The 19,566-nt window shown below is 40.5% G+C and overlaps 1 protein-coding gene across 1 annotated transcript; it reads right to left on the bottom strand.

The window, feature by feature from the left end:
- Positions 1-1,732: 1,732 nt before the first annotated feature.
- flvcr2b (FLVCR heme transporter 2b) lies at positions 1,733-19,559 on the bottom strand. The gene is made up of 11 exons (XM_058613599.1): positions 18,534-19,559; positions 15,145-15,286; positions 12,196-12,336; positions 11,377-11,444; positions 10,531-10,634; positions 9,740-9,850; positions 7,874-7,979; positions 6,365-6,476; positions 4,972-5,030; positions 3,268-3,432; positions 1,733-2,343 (listed from the first exon to the last, which is right to left on the bottom strand). Exons 1-10 carry the CDS (start codon positions 19,119-19,121, stop codon positions 3,355-3,357), a joined length of 1,509 nt encoding a protein of 502 aa, XP_058469582.1. The 5' UTR covers positions 19,122-19,559; the 3' UTR covers positions 1,733-2,343; positions 3,268-3,354.
- Positions 19,560-19,566: the final 7 nt, after the last annotated feature.

Genomic DNA, 19,566 nt, shown 5'->3' with positions numbered 1-19,566 from the left:
ATGATAGAGAGCTGAACAATCAATCTATGGGAAGGATCAGTCATTAGCTAACTACAAAACAATGAGATCATCAGAGGATCAGTCAGATGAGAACTGCTTTTTGAGTCCTGGCCTGAAGTCAGGATGAGCTCATGTCAGAGCTGCTCCAAGTCAACTTGAACTCCTCATGCCAACGAATGTTAAACGTCATTTATTCAAATGTACAGCTTGTTTGGCTGGGTTCACACTACAGTATATTTATTTGATGAACACTGATATCATATATAAGTGTATAAATTGCCGCAGTTTTTTCGTGTTTTTTTTTTCTCTCTTGCAATTCTCATTTGAGTCCATCTGGAGCTTAAAGGAGAGTCAACTCTGTTTGTACATGACAATGCTGCCACCAAGTGACCAAGAGGGGGAGAAACCATCCCGCATGTATCTCATCCTTTAGACACATGTAGCTGTATATACTTACTATGGCATTTTCTCATGTGTTAAATGTGTTCCTTTAAATAAGGAGTTGTGCCGAGAGAAACCTCTAACATCACCTTTTCCAGAGTCAAGGCAATATGACTCGTGTTGACTTGTGTTCACACACAAAGAAGCACACAATCTCCACAAGAATCCATTCTTACTTTCAACATCTCATCCTGATACAGATCCCTCTCCATCAAACACAAACTCTCCTGTATTGTTAATTATTATTGATTCACCACTAACACCACCCTCTCCGTCACTCCTTCCACTTACTGCCATCAGACAAACACTATTATTTCTATCTTGTGAGTTTGAACGTGGCTTAGCTCCTTCATATCTGCACACTCCTCTACAAAGAACTAAAAGCCACTACGCGCTTTGCTCGTTACATTATTACATTACATGTCATTTAGCTCGTGTGATGTTCTCCATCACATTGTTCCTCGTGTTTAGAGCAGAAATGGGGGGGAAAAGGAGGCGCTCAGCTTAGAACAATCTCCACGCTGAAGTGGAAACGTCTGACCCGATTTCACTTGGAGCCTTTCGCTGTATCCTATTAGACAAGACAACGAGCAACCTTTAAACGATTACTGTGACCTCAATTCCTGCACTTTGAAAGTCAGGCTAATTTTGCACACTGTTAAATGAGCGTTTTGGTATAACCCGTCTCCTAAATCCATGTCACCCTTGGAGAAGAAATTTCGATCTCAATGGGTTTCTATATGGTTAAATAAAAATTAGATGTTAATGACACGAACAAAAAAATGGAATGTCTGTCACTGATTGGTGCAGAAAAAGTACAACAGATCACATGTCTTAAATTAGATTTTATTTGTCCCATAAGAAAAAGAAGAAGAAAACCCATCTAGATCTTCCTCTTCTGATGCACCACAAGTGTGACCTGGTGTTGCGTTTCTAGCGGCAACGTGAAATGTTTACACGGCAGTAATCTACGGTATTTATATTGTGATAGTGAAATGCCGAAGCCACATATGATACTAGATTCTATATCCAATCCCTGATGTGGATTAGGTGTCGTAAACCTCACTTTATTGGTTTATGCTTTTACAACTGCTCGCAGTGTTTCTCAATCCCGGTCCTGGAGACCCCACTGCCCTGCACGTTTTAGAGGTTTCCCCTGCTCCAAATAAATTCAATAAACATCTAAAACATGCAGGGCAGTGGGGTCTCCAGGACTGAGAATCCCTGGTCTATTTACTCAAGTAGTTTCACTGAGAGATTCAAAATAAAAAAGAGGCAATGCAGAAAGGAATCTTCATAAAATGGCTTTATATCATGTTAAATAAGTAAACATGAATGGTACAAACATAACTAACCCATGTGCCATCAATATTTTGTCCTTGTGGGCTGCCGTCAACCAGAAAGCCTACAATACACCATTGTAGAAATTATTTTCATCTTTAAAATAAGAGAGATTTCTTACATTCAAAAAAATAAATCATTCATACAAATGTGGATCGTGGATTTCATTCCAATGAATTCGGGCAAATATTTGGACTGTAATCATCTGCACACTGAAAACACTGAGACGTTAAAAGATCGAGATAAAAAAATAAAACATTTCACAAAATGTGTGTCCTGTTTCTGAATTAGTGAAAAGATCATTTATAATTCAGTATAAAAATATTTCCAAACACGGCATTTGTGTTCTTCACATTGTGTGTTAAAAGCATGTAAGATTAGTCAAGCGTTTAACGGTTTTAAATAAACAATCACAATATTCAACTCTTCGTAGAAGGGAGGTGACTTCCTCAATGTGTGCTAGGAAGATTGTGTGTGTGTGTGTGTGTGTGTGCGTTACAGCTGAGCTTCACTGATGATGTACGTCGCTCCCAGGCTCCCAACATGGCAGTCAGAGGGTCCCTATCAATCACAAGAGTTGTGTTATTTATCAACAGTTTCATCAGTTTCAATTCTCATTTCTGTAGATTTTGAGTCAATATTTTTGAATGATTAAATTGATATTTTATGTGCTTCTTAAAAGGTGTCGTTTGAAATATTGACACAAATCTAATTCCATAGATTTGAGTCTAGATCTGTTTAAATCAGCAAAAGCAATGACTTGTAAAGTGAATTATTTATATATGTTTTTATATCTATTTTATCACTGTAAACAAGAACACATGTCAGAAAGTGACAAAATCAATGTTTCTTTAAATTAAATGTCTTCTTCAATGTTTAAAACAGAGAAATAAAAATAGTTGTTATTTTTCCTTTAGTGGAGGAAAAAGTAAACAAAAAAAACTCTACATTACAGGTCCATATACCTGTAAAAATAAGACTTTAGTTGAAGTATTATTAACTTAGTAGGTTTTTAAATATCTCCCATTACTTCTAATTCAATGAATCAATACTATGTCATTCAGGTTGAGCTATTTTAAATTAGGTTTTAACACAGTATGAGTATGCAGAGAAGATAAATGATGTTTTGTTGGACTTTCCTTTGCTTGTTTTTTGTAAACAAATTGATAACTTTACATCTTTTGATATCAAACTGTTACTTGAATGAAAAGGGAGACCCCGTCTTCTCATACAAATCTGTACATTCAAAATAAACGGTATAACAAAAAAGACCTCTTCACACAAATAATATGACAATCCAGCGACACTCTCATGTGTTTCTTATCATTATCATGCAGTTACATTATATTAGGTGCAAAGGGTTGATTGTGTGCACATAATTCAGTGTGATTGTGAGACAGTGACACAGGTAAGAGAGTGAGGGGGTGAAGAGGAGGAGAGTGTGCAGCAGGTGTGGTGATCATCAGCATTGCTCTGTGCTCCTACCTTTCAGTGCCTGTGTGTTCAGCTAAGATTTGTAGAGATTTTTTTTTGTTGTTGTTGTTGTAGAAAGCAGAAAGTAGGATTTATTGATCAGATCTGAGAAGCAGGAGTCCGTGGCTTGGAGAGTAATGATGTGGCTCCGTAGTCTTGTCCCGACATCTGCCCCTCCTACCAAAACAACAGCTGCGGATCACTTCTTATTCAGAGTTCATGGAGGTGTGTCTCCATTCTGGGGTGAAGTTGACAGACTCTGAGCTGACGGGCAGTGCTTTTATTTCCTCTGTGAATGATTTTATGTCTGCGTTTTATAGATGGTTAAGGTCATAAGTCGCGAATGTTATCGCAAAATCAACAGGTCATCGCGTTGGGAAATAAGGTTATTTGCTTTGTAAGTAGGCTGATATCTTGTTTGTCAATTAAATATAAGGTCACAGGACAGCTGGTTTGGCTTAGCTCAGCTCTGAGCTACAAAACTGTTGCTTTTACAACAGTTTTTGATAAGAATCACACTTTTGCAACAGTTTTTGGATGAAATTTACAGATGTCATCAGCAACCAGGCGACACCAGGTGAACGACACCAGCTGTCAGTCATTGTTATCGACATTTTAATGTCCATTTTCCTCTAAATGGGAACATAATTTACAAAATTTACATCATGATGACATTTTCTATTGATGAGGACCTGAAATAAGCAATAGAGACCAACTCAGGAAAATGTTTAAATTGAGAAATAGACTGATTTTCCCCACAGACGTCCATTCAAATAGTGGAGTCGCCCCCTGGTGGCTACTTCCATCCTGGGCTTCACTTTTCAAACCATATACTGTTTTAATATACAGTCAATGGTGAGGATTAAACAAATGGATTCATTAATGAGCGGATTGACATTTGAAATAGCCACTCGAGCAGTAATTCCACTCTTTATGCTAAGCTAATTGTCGTGCCTGTTCCTCCATATCTAACGGACGGACAAAGAAGCGTTAAATATCTTGTCATTTTGAGTCTCCATATGGCCGTTTCTAAAAAAAACCCCTGCAAAACATGATTATAGGCTAGTTGTGCAGAATGTGACTAATTTCCTGAGCATCGTCACTGACTTCACCGCAGAGTTTGGAGACACACTGTGTGGCATCACTGATTTCATCACAGATTTCCTCCACAGTCCTGTCACCTTCTTCAGGCAGCGCTGCCTCACTTGTTTTTAAATCCATTCAGACACTTTCCTGATAGAATTGTGGTTAAAACTATTCACTTAAAACAATCATACCAGTAAGTTTACACTGGACAAATTGAACATAACTTAAGCCCTTTTAGAGTCATCATTCCTGCTTATGACATGACCTCGAGCAGGTGAGTGTCGTCTGAATGAATGTAAAAACAGCAGAAGATGACAGAGACAGACGTGCAGCACCAGGACACGTGCCAACAATATGCAGGACAGCTCAAGACAACAACAGCAGCTGACACATTATGGAGCAAAGAGCGAGATATTTCTGAAGCAGCATGCAATCTTGACCGATTCCTCCCCAGCAAACGAAAACACAGGCCATTTTCACAGCTGCAGGACAACATTTCCACTCATCTCAGCAGGAAAGGCGCAGATTTCACAAGCAACATTGTTTGAGTGATTTGCTCGACTGAGGATAACCAAGGAATTCAATCTTACTCCTATACTTTATTTTTATGCGTGGTTTGTTGTCACTTACTGCCGCTGCTTTGGCCAGGTGATTCGCATTCTGTCTCCGGAGCTCAGACTTGATTAACCCTGCAGAGAAAAGAAGAGGTGCGGCTACAGTGAGACGACGACACACTCATCTCTAGTTTCACAAAGAAAGACGAGGACAATGCTATGACACGAGATCCCGAAAACTAGCACACAAACAAAAACATGAAGCATTAATAGCATCTTAACAGAGCTGCAACTAACGATTATTTTCATAATCGATTAAACTGTCGATTATTTTCTCGATTAATTGATGAATCGTTTAGTCCATAAAATGTCAGAAAACCTTAAAAAAATGTTGATCGGCGTTCGTCAAACCAGGAAATGATGATGTTCTCAAATGTTTTACCCGCAAACCAAAATGATGAACTTTTAATGATTTCTTTGTTATCCAGAGCAAAGACATGAAGAAAATAGTCACATTTAAGAAGCTTAAACAATCGGAAATCTTGTTTTAATCATGAAAAAAAGCTTCAACCCGATTAATCGATTATCAAGTGTTGCAAAGTTATAACCTTGTGCAGCTTCATGTACAAATGTATAGCACAAATCAAAAATGTATCAAATCAAAAATTTAAATAAAGCCAACACAATGACCAAAGCACAAGATTCCCCTCGTGTCTAAAAAAAAAATGCTGAGTAACTTAAAAAAAAAAAAAGACAGTGAGTCAGGCTGTTGACCTCTGTGAGCAGAGAACGCTTCAAGTGTTTATCCAGTGTGCACAAAGTTTAGCGCTCCAGTGGCTAATACACTTTTCCCTCAATGGACCGTGCAAAAAACACCTAAGTGGCTTTTTATTGACTGAGGGGTCAAGTGAAGCGTGAGTTCATACCTGAAAAATAAGCACCACCGTATGCATAATGGTTTGCAGCATTTCTAACAGGACGTTCATGATCATCCAAGTCATGAGAAAGTTTCCATTACTCAAGTCAATGGACAACAAACTGTTTACTGCTCCCTCCACTTAAGTGTTTTTCAAAAATCTTTGGCACGGAGCTTTGTTAATGAAAAACATTCTCTTTCGAGTGGAGGAGAAGATGGAAACAGGAGACTGTCTGCGGCTCCACTCTCTTTCCCCCGGCAAACACATTTCTGTTTTTACTGATCCTTCACAAGGAAATGACCGAATTTCTATGATCTTTAAAATGTGGACTGCTGTTTCTGCCACGTGGCTCGTCTATAAGCTGCGACAGCCGACCCAACGATAAGTGCGACAATCAAAACACAAAGCATGTGTCATCATGCTGGAAAGACTCCAGCTGTTCACTATTACTCCCAGCTTGGAAGAATCCTGCAGCCTCACAGCTGAAACGTCACAAACAAAACACACGTCTTTGTGCGCGACATGAATCTGCACAATCTCAAAAGGTCTTACCTGTCATGATTGTGCCGATGAGAAGGAAGACACAGAGGAAGATGTTTCCTGCCAGTGTGCCAAAGCTGTCGATGATCTTGCCCTGGCAGATGGTGAATATAATCCCGAACACCTGCACATGTGGGAACACGCAGCGGTCAGGATTGGAGCGTTGAAAAATCCGCCCCATTAAAGTGGCAATCATTTCTCCAGGGGGCCCCGTTTAACGAGTGTTTTTGTGAGGACTGCGAGGTTTTACATAACATTACGTCTTAAATGATCACAGTAGTGTTTGATCTGTCTCCTGTTGTAAAGTTTTGTGAGTATTTCTGTTGTAAGAAATATGAAATACTCACTTTTTATGTGTAACAATTAACATCAGAGCTGACCCGCTTGCTCCAAAGCCTCGTAAACAACAACCGAGTTGAGTGCATCACAGCTCGCTCATCTTACATTTAAAGAGACGCAAAAATGACGGAATTAACAAGCTGAAAGGGGGCACAGCGCCACCTAGAGCTTGTATTGTGGGACATTGTTGCACCTGATGATAAAATCCCTCAGATTAAACAACATACTGGAACTGGAGAGAACCTTTTTGACCCAGCGTTGCCTTTTCAATATCACTCCTGAGGAACGTTGCCAAATCTCTGGTGTCAAAGGCCGAACTTGAAATCACTACCCAGGCTTTTGTTTCTTCTTGTTTAGACGACTGTAACAACCTTTTTATTTGTTTTAATAAGCGAGAGCTTGACCGTCTTCAGGCAGTTCAGAACGCTGCTGCGCAGCTTTTAATCAAGAGATCACATCAGTGGTTACCTTGTTCATTTTCAAGTATGTTTTAAAATCCTGGTCCTTACTTTTAGAGCTTTTCATGGACAAGCTCCCTCTTACACCTGCCCACACCCTGAGGTCTTCAGGTCAGAGGCTGTTTTGGTTAGACAAGGGTTTTTATGGCTTTGAATCTGTGGGTTTTTTGTGTCTATGTTTTTATCCATTGTATTTTATTATATTGTAAAGCACATTGTGTTTTTTGTTTTTTTTTATCTGCAAAAGGTTCTATATAAATAAACTTTTTTTGTACTTATATGGCTCCAATTAAACCGTATAATCGAGCTACAACCGTAGCTTGACTTAAGTGTGCATGGTACATTCTGACTGATACAACAGGGAAGGTCAAACATTTCATTCATTCACACATATTACACTTACATTATATACTACTTGCACTACTGCATCAATCACTGTACATTACTGATTTTAGTTGTACATGTATATATCCCCAGTAACACTCTGCACCACGGCACATACTTTATATCTACATTTACAGCCCACTGTATATACCTCGCAATAGACATTCATGCACACACACATATACTATATAATCTTTATTCCGTTTCCTCGTAGCTGTGTCATATGCAACGACAATAAAGCTCAATCAAATCTAATCTGAAAAAGATAACACAGATTGTCGTTCGGGTATTTTATGACAAAATGATGTTGATAATGACGCGTGGTGTAACGGGGACGTACCTGTGCTGAACAGTTGAGGAGTCCGGACGAGGTTCCCTCTGACTCAGGGAACGTGAGCTCGACTGCAAACTCAAAGCCCAGTGGGAGGTAGCCAGTCATGAAGAACCTGGACACACACACACAAGAATCATAATATCATAGTTATAATGTTCATGCCTTGTAACTATAATAAGGCGTTTTCTTGCTCTTGGCATTGTGACTCTGATCATTTGGATGTGTGTGTTTTTTTTCTGTTTATTTTAACTACAGCAATAACTGCTCTTTTTTTCTGCCCTCGACTCAAACGCCTGTTATTTATTTGATTAAATTACAACCTGCATTTTGCATTTCTCTGGCTGCAGGATTACAAACCCTTTCGCAGTCAGAAAAGCTTTAGAGTAAAAGGTGTGTGGTTGTACAAGAACACCAGGTTTCACAATGACATGGTCACTTTCGCACTTCAAAGCAACAGGCTGCCTCTCCACTCATGTGACAAGTGAAACTCTGTCACAAGTGTGTGTGAGACAAGCTGACAGCAGGAGTCAGTGTGTTCCCTTACACCAGGGGTCAGCAACCTCCAGTATCAGAAGAGCCATTTTTCACCTCTCTCCAAACAAATAGAATTCACCTGGAGCCATTAAATAAAGATAACACCATGTATAAAGTTTTCTAAAGAAATTGAATTACTTAAGTGGGTTAGGGTTAGAAATATAAACACGGAAAATGTTGACAAAGGAAAACACACACAAAAACACAGCCGACACGTGTCGGCCTCTTTTGAAATAAAACACAGAACTACGTAGACGTATTTATGTCCTTCCATTATTTGTGGGAAATTGATGAAACAAAAAATTGACCCACTTTGGAATAAATAAAACAATGTTTGGATGTTATGTAGCTCATGCTTGAGAAAACCTGTTGGCATGATTATGTGGATCCAAACGTGCACTTCTTCACAAACACACGACTTCATTTAAGTGTTGGGAATCGCTCAAACAGGTCTGTTGAGTTTGATATAGACATAGGATGTGACGTCTATTTTCAGTTGACAAAATATAAAAAAAAAAAGAGGTGTGCACTTTGAGAGCCACAGGTTGCAGAGCCCTACCATATACATTTATTTTACATTCATGCATCTTCTGCTTACGAATATGCTCCATTAATGGGATCATAAAGCAGGAGTGTGAGGCTATCTGGAGCCTCACTGAGTCTCCATTGACAAATACAAATCTTGTTTTCTGCTTGACAAGTCGCATGAGTCTTGAACACTTGTCTGGCAGGACATGCATGTGAGCAGGCACGGTTGTATGATGTAGGTGTGCCTTCACAGAAAGTCCAATCTGTAAAACCAATCTGGTGCTGCCGCAGAGTTGATTTCATAAACAGGGATGAGAGGTAAATAGTAATGCTATCGTTCCTTCCAAATCATACCAAATGTTTCTGTTTTGATGCACTTACAAGCAGACTAAGTGGTAAACAGTGACGATACATGGATTAGTTTGATCGCTTTAACTAAATTCACTGTTGAAGATATTTCTTCACAAATGTGATCTCTGTACGTGCTCTTCATAGGGGAGCGGGTACAAAGGCAAATGCTTATCTTGGGTCCTGCGGCGTGTATGTGAATGCATGGAAGCCAAAGGTGACTGCTGTATAAATACGGTGTAAATTATTGCTGCAAATGTCAACAGACATATTGCACTTTGAGAAAATAACAGGCCTCCCTGCGTGACAAAAGGATTGCACAATGTTTACTGCAGGAATATTAATTGTCATATGTAAAAAGCCACTCACTGTGGAGGAGACCGTGTTGTATCTTGTATGAAATCATTTTGAATAGAGCGTCTCACAAAAAAAAAAAAGGGAGAATGAAGAGACGAAATTTACCCCAGAGCACCAGCGGTGATGAAGACGACCCAAAGGTGTCCCAAACTGAGTGTAGCAGCAAAGATGATCATCCCCACTAGAGACATGAAGTAGACTAAAAGTGTCGTCTGCCTGGAAAACACAGCACAAAGCCCAATAATTATCGTTATTATCAGGATAAATTCATGTGGCGTTCACTATGAAATGTTTGATCACAAGCAGTTCTAACTTTTAGCACAACTACTGGTGGGTTTTTTTTTACGTGCAGATTCCCGCTTGTTGCCACCAAAATGTAACAATTCCTTCCTTGGGCCATAACCTACATCGCCGTAAGACTTCATCCAAATCCAGCCTTTACATTTTGATTTATGCTGCTCAGAGACAGACAGACAAACACATAATAAAAAGAAAACACAGAATGCTGCAGTCAAAAAATTCAAATACTAGATAATAATAATAATAATAGATATTTTATGAGGAAAACATGCAATTAAACAGAGTGGATAAAACCAAAGTGTTTTGATAGGGAAGACACTCACAAAAATACACTTTTTAAATAAATTATATGGACAATAACATATGGATATGTTCCTTTGTGTATTCCACGAACACGGCCAAGTTGTCTCATTTGCAGATCTTTACTCTTGTAAGTTCACTGCTGTCATTAAGCAGCCAGAGGGCTCAGGAACCAGAAGTAATTGTTGGAGCAGCACAAGACAGTTGGACAAACAGAGACACAGACCGAGACATATAGACACTAAAAGAAAAGAAAAAAGAAAAAGAGGAACTTCTGTTTCCTACATTTGCCTTACTTGTAGGTTTTAGTTCTGTCCAACCAAATGCCGCAGATCAGAGAGCCAGTCATCCCTGCGATGATAATGGTCAGGCCAATCCTCCCAGCATTCACCTCTTCCCCCTGAAAGGTCAAGACTGAGGTCAGTGACCCGATGATCTTGCATACCAAGGAAAGGCACGGCAGTTTACATTTCACACAGGGGGAGCTGGGGGTGTGAACACTCTACAAGAATTCATTGTCAGGTCAATCCTTCCTGCACACATCTTATTAATGGTCAGTAAAATGTAATGAAATACTTTATACAAACAAAGCCGACAGCCAAGGTGTGTCATAGAGAGGCATAATCTTTCTTTCAAAAACTTTCAATCATTAGTAACTGTAAATAGAAAATACTAATTAAAACAACTAGATTGTGCATTAAGGAAACGTATTTAATTGAAATACAGGCTTCAATAACAATAGTACAGCGAGTATATTTTATAATTCCTTGGGGAGTCGTATTTCAGTTTGCACTGGATGGGATTCTCAAATTAACCGACAACCTGTGAGAGTCTCAAGTCTGAGCAGAGAGGACAACGCTCCCAAAAATCTGCAGTTTTACATCATTGTACATATATGCCCTTTAATAATAGAGTAAATCTGTGTGACTGTGTCCAAAAAATTTACTGGTCAAACTCCAAACTTTTACTACTGTGTCATCCACATTATTTTGATTTATAGACATTAAAACAATAAATACAAGCTGCTCCAGCTTTTCATGTCATGCAATGTCAACAAGGCGACGTGCAACGTGGGTTTAAGGTGACGTGAGTGACAAAAAGTAATTACAGTGGCAGCACTGAAACCAATTGTGTTTACTTACAGGGTAATGTGCAATGATCATGCGGTTCAGCAGCGTGCCAACAGCATAGAAACACCCGACGTTCAGACCTGTCGGGTGAATAAAACAAAACAAAGGAACAAAATATCTTTCAGGCAGGGAAGAACTAATGACGGGATAATAATGCGACAGTGGAGCTGTGGAAGTATTTGCTCTTCACTTGTGTCTCAGGGACCCGACCAAGCTAGTTTGTAAAACAAGCTTTCATCCACATCATTTATGAAAGCTGTGTGCCTGCAAGACACAGTGTGACAATCAGGTGACTCTGACCTGACAAACTCAAAGGCAACAGTGAAGGACAGTGACACACGCTCTAATTATAGTCCGTCATGTTCATTGTGTTGTCTGAAATAACACCGCGAGGTCATAGGAAATTGCTCACAGCTGTTGAACAGAGTAACCCGGGAAACACCTGAGAAAGGTTTCCATCCATCCCAGAGTGATTCACATCATAAAATGTTTTACCTTTGACAAACTCCGATCAAATCCATTAAACATTGTCCGACCATAAAGAAACTTTGGACCCAGATGAGACACTCGCTCGCAACCTCTTGTTGCTTCAATAATTAACGCTTTATGTGAGTGATGAGCACTTATATGAGATCCAAAGATATGTCTTGTCAAACTTTAAAGGGGATGTGTTAAGGATTTCCAGGGATGTTTCAGCCAGAGAATCACTGACTGCATGGTAGGACAGCTCATTTGTGTTGGACTACTTAACACAACAGCAACTGTGAGAGGCAACAGCGACTATACAACTATGAAATAGCAGCTTTTATGCTATGAGTGGTGATGACTGACCGTAAGTGATGATGAGGAGGATGAAGGGCCTGTTGCGCAGCAGCCTCCGGATGGAGGCCATGTACGAGTACTGCTCTGATGGGATGCTACGAGCTATTGCTTGGGCCTGAGTTGGAGGAAGTTTAGGTCGCTCCTGGAAGACTGACGTGTACAGAGACAAACAAAAGTGTGAAACACGAATACAATCAATGACAAACACAAATAAAAAAAATACATTTCTACTTGCAGAAAGATTCAGCCATGTCTATTTTTTGGGTTGTGTAACCAACCACTGTTCAAACCTACAGGGCTGAATTTAAAACTAAAGTCGACCTTGTACTTTGTTTTTTCCAGGACACAAAAAGGACACATATTGCTGAAATAAAATGGTGCAACCAAAATTATACAATTGTTCCAACTGACACACAAGATGATACAAAATAACAACACATGGTAGTGATAAAGTACAAACCTCTGTTTTACTTAAAAGTTGGAGACACAGAAAGAGACTCCGGAGATTGGAGAAGCTAAGACAATAGACGCTCAATGTTTTCACAAAACAAACAGGGCTGTAAACCTTTTCTTGTTTTCCACTGCAGCAAATGTGAGACATGTGTATTTTGTGTAAAGCCCTCATATAAACACATAAAAATGTTGCATGTTTCAGTTCTGTGGATCAAAGATATGTGAAGTTTATCATGTCAACATCATGTCACCATGTCAACATTTACAAAATGACTGCTAAAAAGAATCAACCGCAGATGGTCCGCGAACATCGATCTACACAGACAAATGTGAACAAACGCCCAAGTCTGAGTCTGCATCGACTCATTGACTGCACACTTTCCAGTCCAGTCAGTGGCACGCTCTTGTTTTGGTGAAAGAGACAACCAATTCATTGAGATGGTCCAGTGGTGAACATGTACAGCTCAGTGCTAAAAACAAACCCAAAGCACTTACAAGAGAACGTGAACTCCTAAAGAGAAATCTCCCTTGTTTAAGTGCGAGTGGAACTACAGGCATGTTCACACATGGGGATATACAATAAGGTTCTCTTAAACAGGGTTATGGTGACATGTTGGTATCATTGAAAGTTATGAAATGACATGTTTTAATGGTAAAACATCCTGGTGGGTTTTAATACTATAATGTTCTTATCCTAGCTCTACACAGGGGCCTTTTCAGGCTCAAACTAATCTAATTCTACCTCCATTTGGTCTTCATGAATAAAAACAATGGAACATTATTTGTAGGCCTCTGTCAAGAAATACTATCAGACCTGACAGTGGCAGTATATCTGCAACCCCGTAGGAGTCATGAATTAGAGTTACAGTTAGTAGTTTCATTTTTCCATGTGTTGATTGTAACTTGATTGTCCCTTTTTTTTCATTAATAAAAAGGTTAAACTTATTTTGAAGTCTCTGTAAATTACTTTTGTCCCTACAAACCCTTCAAACCCTCTTGCTTTACTAGTGCAATGTTGCTGTCCCCTCTTTGTGTCGGTTTATAACTAATGACTTCCTGTGTGCAGCACAGGAATGTTGCCGTGTGACACCAGATCTGGACACCACTATACTGAGGAACACAGAGCAGTGCGAAGCTGACTGATGCCGTTTTGAATTTATATTTAAGTGAAGCACTTCGGTTTTCATTTTCCTTTAAAACACCCGCTAATTCTTCTCATTCATTCAACCAAAATAATTCCTATCTTCTCGCTGCAGACGGTTTCTGTAAATTCTTTCAGAGGCAGGCAGGCAGCAGCTAAACTTCGCACGTCTTTTTTACACACACAGTTTATGCAAATCTGTGAATCTTTGGGACTTTGTCTGCTGACTCACAGGACTGTTGCGGGACCACAGATGGCCCAGCCAGCAGGACAACCCTCATACATGGCATCTTGCATGTATGTGTGAGGGTGTGCTGTGTCTAAGTAAATGTGTCATGTCATATCATGGAACAACTGCGGCCAGCTGGTGCAAATTCTCTTGCTGGAGTAAGCAAGAGTGGCACAAGTCACGAGCCTCCGACTATACCACCAGTCACATGACCCGAAGGTGGAGGACAGTGCGTGTCTTGTTGCATAGAAAAGCTTTGTCTCCAGAAAAATGTCATGTCAGTGGATTACGATATCTTTATGCGTAAGCTCTATCTTTTAAGTGTGCAGTAGTTTGTTTAAATGAACTGTTTGCTTAAATTAACTCAGTAAATCCAAGCATAAGGGGTTTTAATTAAGATTAAGAGAAGAACGTTAACGTAAAAGGATGAAAGATGAATACAAGGGAATGAAATAGGAAATATCAAACTTCTAAAACAATACCTATGGCTTGATTTTACTTAAGGAACCATTATCAAACGATTATTGTGCAATTCTGTATTATTGTACCTCTTTAGTTCCCCCTAAAACTCATTAAAATGAAAACACTGAGGGGGGAAAACCCCATACGCCAAAATAACAATATACACATAGAACACAATGTATAAAATATATAATTTATACTTTGTTTTCTTGCTTGGATGTTCATACCACCCTGATGTTTAGTCTGTGTGAATGTTGTGCATGGTACGACTATGGAATTCCTTCACAAGACTCCTTTTGTGCCTCAAAATGCTTGCGAGTGCCTCCACCCACCCTCCTTCTAAAACTGAAGCCAGCGCTCTACAAGGTTCTGCATCTACTGTAGTCTGACTCACTGCTTGTTTTTAAACTGACATTTTCCAGGCAAAACTAGTATCACTTCTTGCGTGCTAAATCTGTTCCTAAAATGTAAACTGAGATAATATTTTAGGAAGCAATCAAACCGAAACAAAACTGCATAGGGAGCAGATTCACAGCATGGAAGTGATGTGACTTGACACGAGCAAGTCACATCACTTCCTTGTCTCAGTAAATGCTGCGTCCTCTTGTCACTTTTTTTTGTCTCAATTTCCCTATTGTAAAGTGACATTTGATATGCTCCATTATTACCTTACCAAAGACAACAAGGATGAAGAGCAGCGTTGCTACTCCTGCTGTGATGTAGAACATAATGCTGATGTGGTGAGCCAGCTCGTCAACGTCGTCCACATTAGGCACGAGAATCGGAGGCACGAGGAACCCGATGGCGATACCCAGCTGTGAGAGAAAAACACACACACACACAAATAACATAAGTTTAAGACAGACCTGGAGTGACTGGAGCTAAGCTGCTGTTTTTAAAAGCAATGTGAAATCACAGTGGCTTGAAGAAAACACTGTTTGCAGTTTCACTCCCACAGAAATTCTATCTCACACATACCAAGTGAACGGAAACACACCGTACGTATTTAGAAGCTATTTTTACTTGCTTAGAGTTAAGACTGTTTTTTTTAAATGTTCATAGATAGAATACATTTACAACATTTCTATGAGTAACTTTTTAAAACATTAGTCCAATATCATATTACTTCACAATCTGACTCATTCAAAAGATAATTTGGACTGCATATTTTTTTACATTTAAACCTGTGACCAGACAACGAGAAGGTGTCACCAAACGGTTAACATCATTTCTCTGGCCCCTCACACACAGACACTATAAGTCCTATGTGACTCGATCTACAGACAGTTTAAGTGTCTCTATAAGTCACGAGCCGCAGAAGTAGAAAGGAAAAGATGATAAGTTATTGGATAGTCAGACAAACCTGGTTCCCCAGAACTCCTATGGAACAGGCAGTGGAAACCTCTTTCTCTCCAAACCACACTGAGGCAATATAAGAAGGAATACCGAGCACAAACACTGTGGCTACTGAGCACACAAACTGGCCAAAGAAGGTGACCGCGAACGAACTGGGATCTGCACTGCCAGTTTTTATCCAAGCGCCAATGCAGTTAAAGGCTGAACCAACGAGGACGACATCCCGGATGCCCCTGTTGTCCAGTAGCCACAAGACCGGCAGAATAAGTGGTATGTAGGTGAGCAGATATATCACAGACAACCAGTCTATGGCCATGGAGTCTACATTGTAAAAGCGCATGAAAATGTTGCTAATGATGCCATACTGGAGCCACATGAAGCTATTGCTGCCGGAGACGGCACTGAAGAGGAACAGCATGAACCAACGGCGATGGTAAAGTTTGGTCTTCAGCTTTGGTGCCAGATGTACGCGGTCACCTCGCACAGCCACAACGTCTAACTGTGCACCAATAGAGATGGGTCTGCCTAAAGGTCCTGGACTCCACTGCAGCGAAGCAAAGCCAGGTGCAAGATTCTTTGCAGCCTTGGACCGTGGCCATTCTTCACCACCGGGTCCAGAATTGGCCTGATTGGCTTTCAAAGTATTGTTCCCTGGCATTGCAACTGTCCTACGGCACAACAGGGATCGGGAATGTGAGAGGTAAGAGGTCTGAAAGTGCCACAGCTTGTGTCCCAACAGTTTGCTGTCCTGCGTGCAAACTGGTCTCAGCTCAGTGCAAGTGCTGGACTTGCACTTCTTCACCACATGTCCACATATTTGCAAACCTCCAGTCTTGTCATGTGATGGTAATGGAGATAATTGTCCAGTTTGACGCTAACCACTCCCACCAACTTAGACCATGTACTATTGCCTCAGTTAATGATCTCACACAACTAAAACAAACACATTCCTTTTCTGAATTTTAATGAAGTCTCCAAGAGTTGGACTATGTTTCCAAGTTTTTGTCACTGTTTATAGGACAGTCGGTACAAAGGAGATTCTATTCCTCCATGTTACTTCTTAGTTTATGTAATTATATAGTATATTATCAGTTACCTGCTACCCCAGCTATTGTTAAACCCACAAAATTAACAGACAGTGAAGACTGAAGACTTATCATTGCCTAGAAGGAAGTGTTCAGATGAAACGCAACGATATGAAGTCTGGACGCTTCAAGATAATAACAAATAGTGTGCTTTTGTGCCTGTTAGTAAGAACCCTGTGTCCAGCAGTTCAGACAGTAGTGTAAAGTTATTAGGTACACGCATGAGTATTTGATTATTTAAATATTTGCTTGATTATAAAAAGTCTATCATTACTAATAAAAACAATTCTTTCTACTTCAACATTGTGCTCGTAAAGCAAGATGGCTGCAAACAGATTGGAGTATGATTGAAAACACAAAAGAAGCGCGTGTGTGTTAAACAGTGAAGGCCAGAGAGAAAGGGAAAGGCAAAACGATTTGCCCGTGTGCTTTAGGTTTGGCCCTAAAAACTCAGCGATATCTCTGCTCGGCTGTGATACATTCACTGACGCTCGTAAAATATTCTCGCTCACAGAATTTGCGCACACGTACACATTGCTTCGTCTCTAATATTGGATTATCACAATAATAAGAGCTAAAAGAGTCACCGAAAGTTACACGCTGCAGCTTTAAGCTGACTCAAATGTTTGTTCAAAAACCTTCAGTGTGCCATCTTTTTGCTCATGTGGATTTCACAACATGCTGCTGCTGCAACTAATTCAGACACAGATGGATTTTGAGTGTGTGGATATTTCTTCCTGAAAGTAAAACAATAATCACAGTGATTGGATTTTGGTTTTCTGGCACAGTCATTGACCAGAATGTTTTGTTCATGAAAAAATGCAGAACACTTTTTTCATCTTTGATTTGTCTCAGTAAATAAAATCCATTATTTAATTCTTAAACACACCAGAACAAACATACATGGAATATCAGGTGGTATATTTGGTAGGATTTGTTCTTGCATGAAGGTTTCTCATGTAGCACAGACATAAACTATACAACTACACCAACATCAGCACGCTCAAACTAAGGCACAACTTTTATTATTTCAAATGTACTGTATATTTTGTCATTCTTTAACTCTGTGCTGACTAAAACAATATTGGATTCTCATCAGTGGTTCTTTGTCTGGAACTCTTTCTGTGACTACTTCTACTGTCATGGTCAAGTATCAGTATGAACCACCAGGACAGGACGGGGGAGGAGGTTTCCACCGAGAGCATCCATCACCCACATGTTTCATGCAGCTGAATAATAAATGCTTTGAGTTCACATAACTATACTGGGCGTGTATGCTGCGTGTTTCTCTGAGTACATAACTGTGTTGTTGTATATTAGTGTGAGCTTATGAGCAGTGACAGTGCTATATTGCTGTAATGTTGTATCCGTGTTCACTGTGTGTTGATCCCACTCATTCTTAATTGGTGCCCCGAGGTCACCCAAGGAGTGCGTAATTACGCAAGCGTGCCAAACAGAAGTGTGGGAATATCCCGCTCATTCGTGTGCAGTGAAGCCAAAACACAAGCCCACACTTTAAATCGGTGATGAAGTAGGTAAAGCACTAACTTGACCTGTAGCCTATAGCACCCGAAGAGAGGACAGTGTGTGTGTGTGTGTGTGTGTCTCACATAGTGTTTACCTGGTTCCCGAAGACTCCGATGGAGCAGGCGGTGGACACTTCCTCTGAACCGAACCACACCGACGCGATTGTCGACGGCATGCCGAGGATGAACACCTGCGCCAGGGAGCAGCAGAACTGTCCCAGGAAGGTGACGGCGAACAGGTGTGGTTTGACGCTGGCCACTTTGATCCACGTCCCGGCGCAGTTGAGCGCGGTGGCGACGAGCGCGACGATCCGCAGTCCCTTCTTGTCCAGCAGCCAGGTGACCGGGAATATGAAGGGGATGTACGTGAGCATGTAGATCATAGACATCCAGTCTATGGTGAAGGCGTCCACATCGTAGAACTTCATGAAGATGTTGCCGATGATGCCGTACTGTATCCATTGGAAGGAGTTGCTCAGTGAGTAGCAGCTGAACAGGAGGACGATCATCCAGCGCCGCTTGTACAGGCGGGTGGTCTGCGGCGCCTCATGACCGCTTTTCTCAACGATTAAGTCCTCGTGCTGCGCCGCGTCTCCCGCCTCCGGAGGTGCATGGTTCGCCGCGTCCGCTTTCGTCTCGCACCCGTTAACTTTAGCGTCTACTACTACCTCTTCCTCGGTCATATTAAACTGTCCTCTTCTGTGTCCTCATGGAGTCAAGTTTACGTCGTAACTACTGCACCTTAAAAACTACGTGTGGCTGAAAAGAAAATCGCCTCGACACGTACGTAGTGACCATGCAACGCTTCCTGAAAGACAACAAACAACTTAAAACGTAATGTTTTTCAGCTAATACGGCTGGTTTAACGCAGACGTGCTGTTTGAACACGACATAAATATACATATACAAACAGTTAAAGTATATGTTAAAGTCAGTACAGTTCCTCTCGAGTTCCTCTCGAGATTTCGTCAACAGCCGGGACAGTTTGAACCACTGTGTGGTTACATGTAAAATAGAGAATGAATGTGTTCCTCTTCAGGGCGAGTTTACCGAGTTGACACGTGTAGAGTGTCTGCTGTGAGTGACCCTCCACCCGGACCTGAAATACCCCTGTGGTGTTTTGAAATA

This window comes from Solea solea, chromosome 17 (assembly GCF_958295425.1).
Source record: "Solea solea chromosome 17, fSolSol10.1, whole genome shotgun sequence".
Classification (NCBI taxonomy): Eukaryota; Metazoa; Chordata; class Actinopteri; order Pleuronectiformes; family Soleidae; genus Solea; species Solea solea.
Note: the sequence above shows the minus strand (reverse complement) of the source record. Positions and strands in the feature narration are given on the sequence as shown.

Excerpts from the sequence above, each read along its gene's own strand:
- flvcr2b (XM_058613599.1), bottom strand. The coding sequence starts at position 19,121 with ATGACCGAGGAAGAGGTAGTAGTAGACGCTAAAGTTAACGGGTGCGAG. Across the intron at positions 12,337-15,144 it reads CTTCATCCTTGTTGTCTTTG|TCTTCCAGGAGCGACCTAAA; the intron begins GTAAGGTAATAA and ends TGTACACGTCAG. Across the intron at positions 5,031-6,364 it reads CATCGGCACAATCATGACAG|GGTTAATCAAGTCTGAGCTC; the intron begins GTAAGACCTTTT and ends TTTTCTCTGCAG.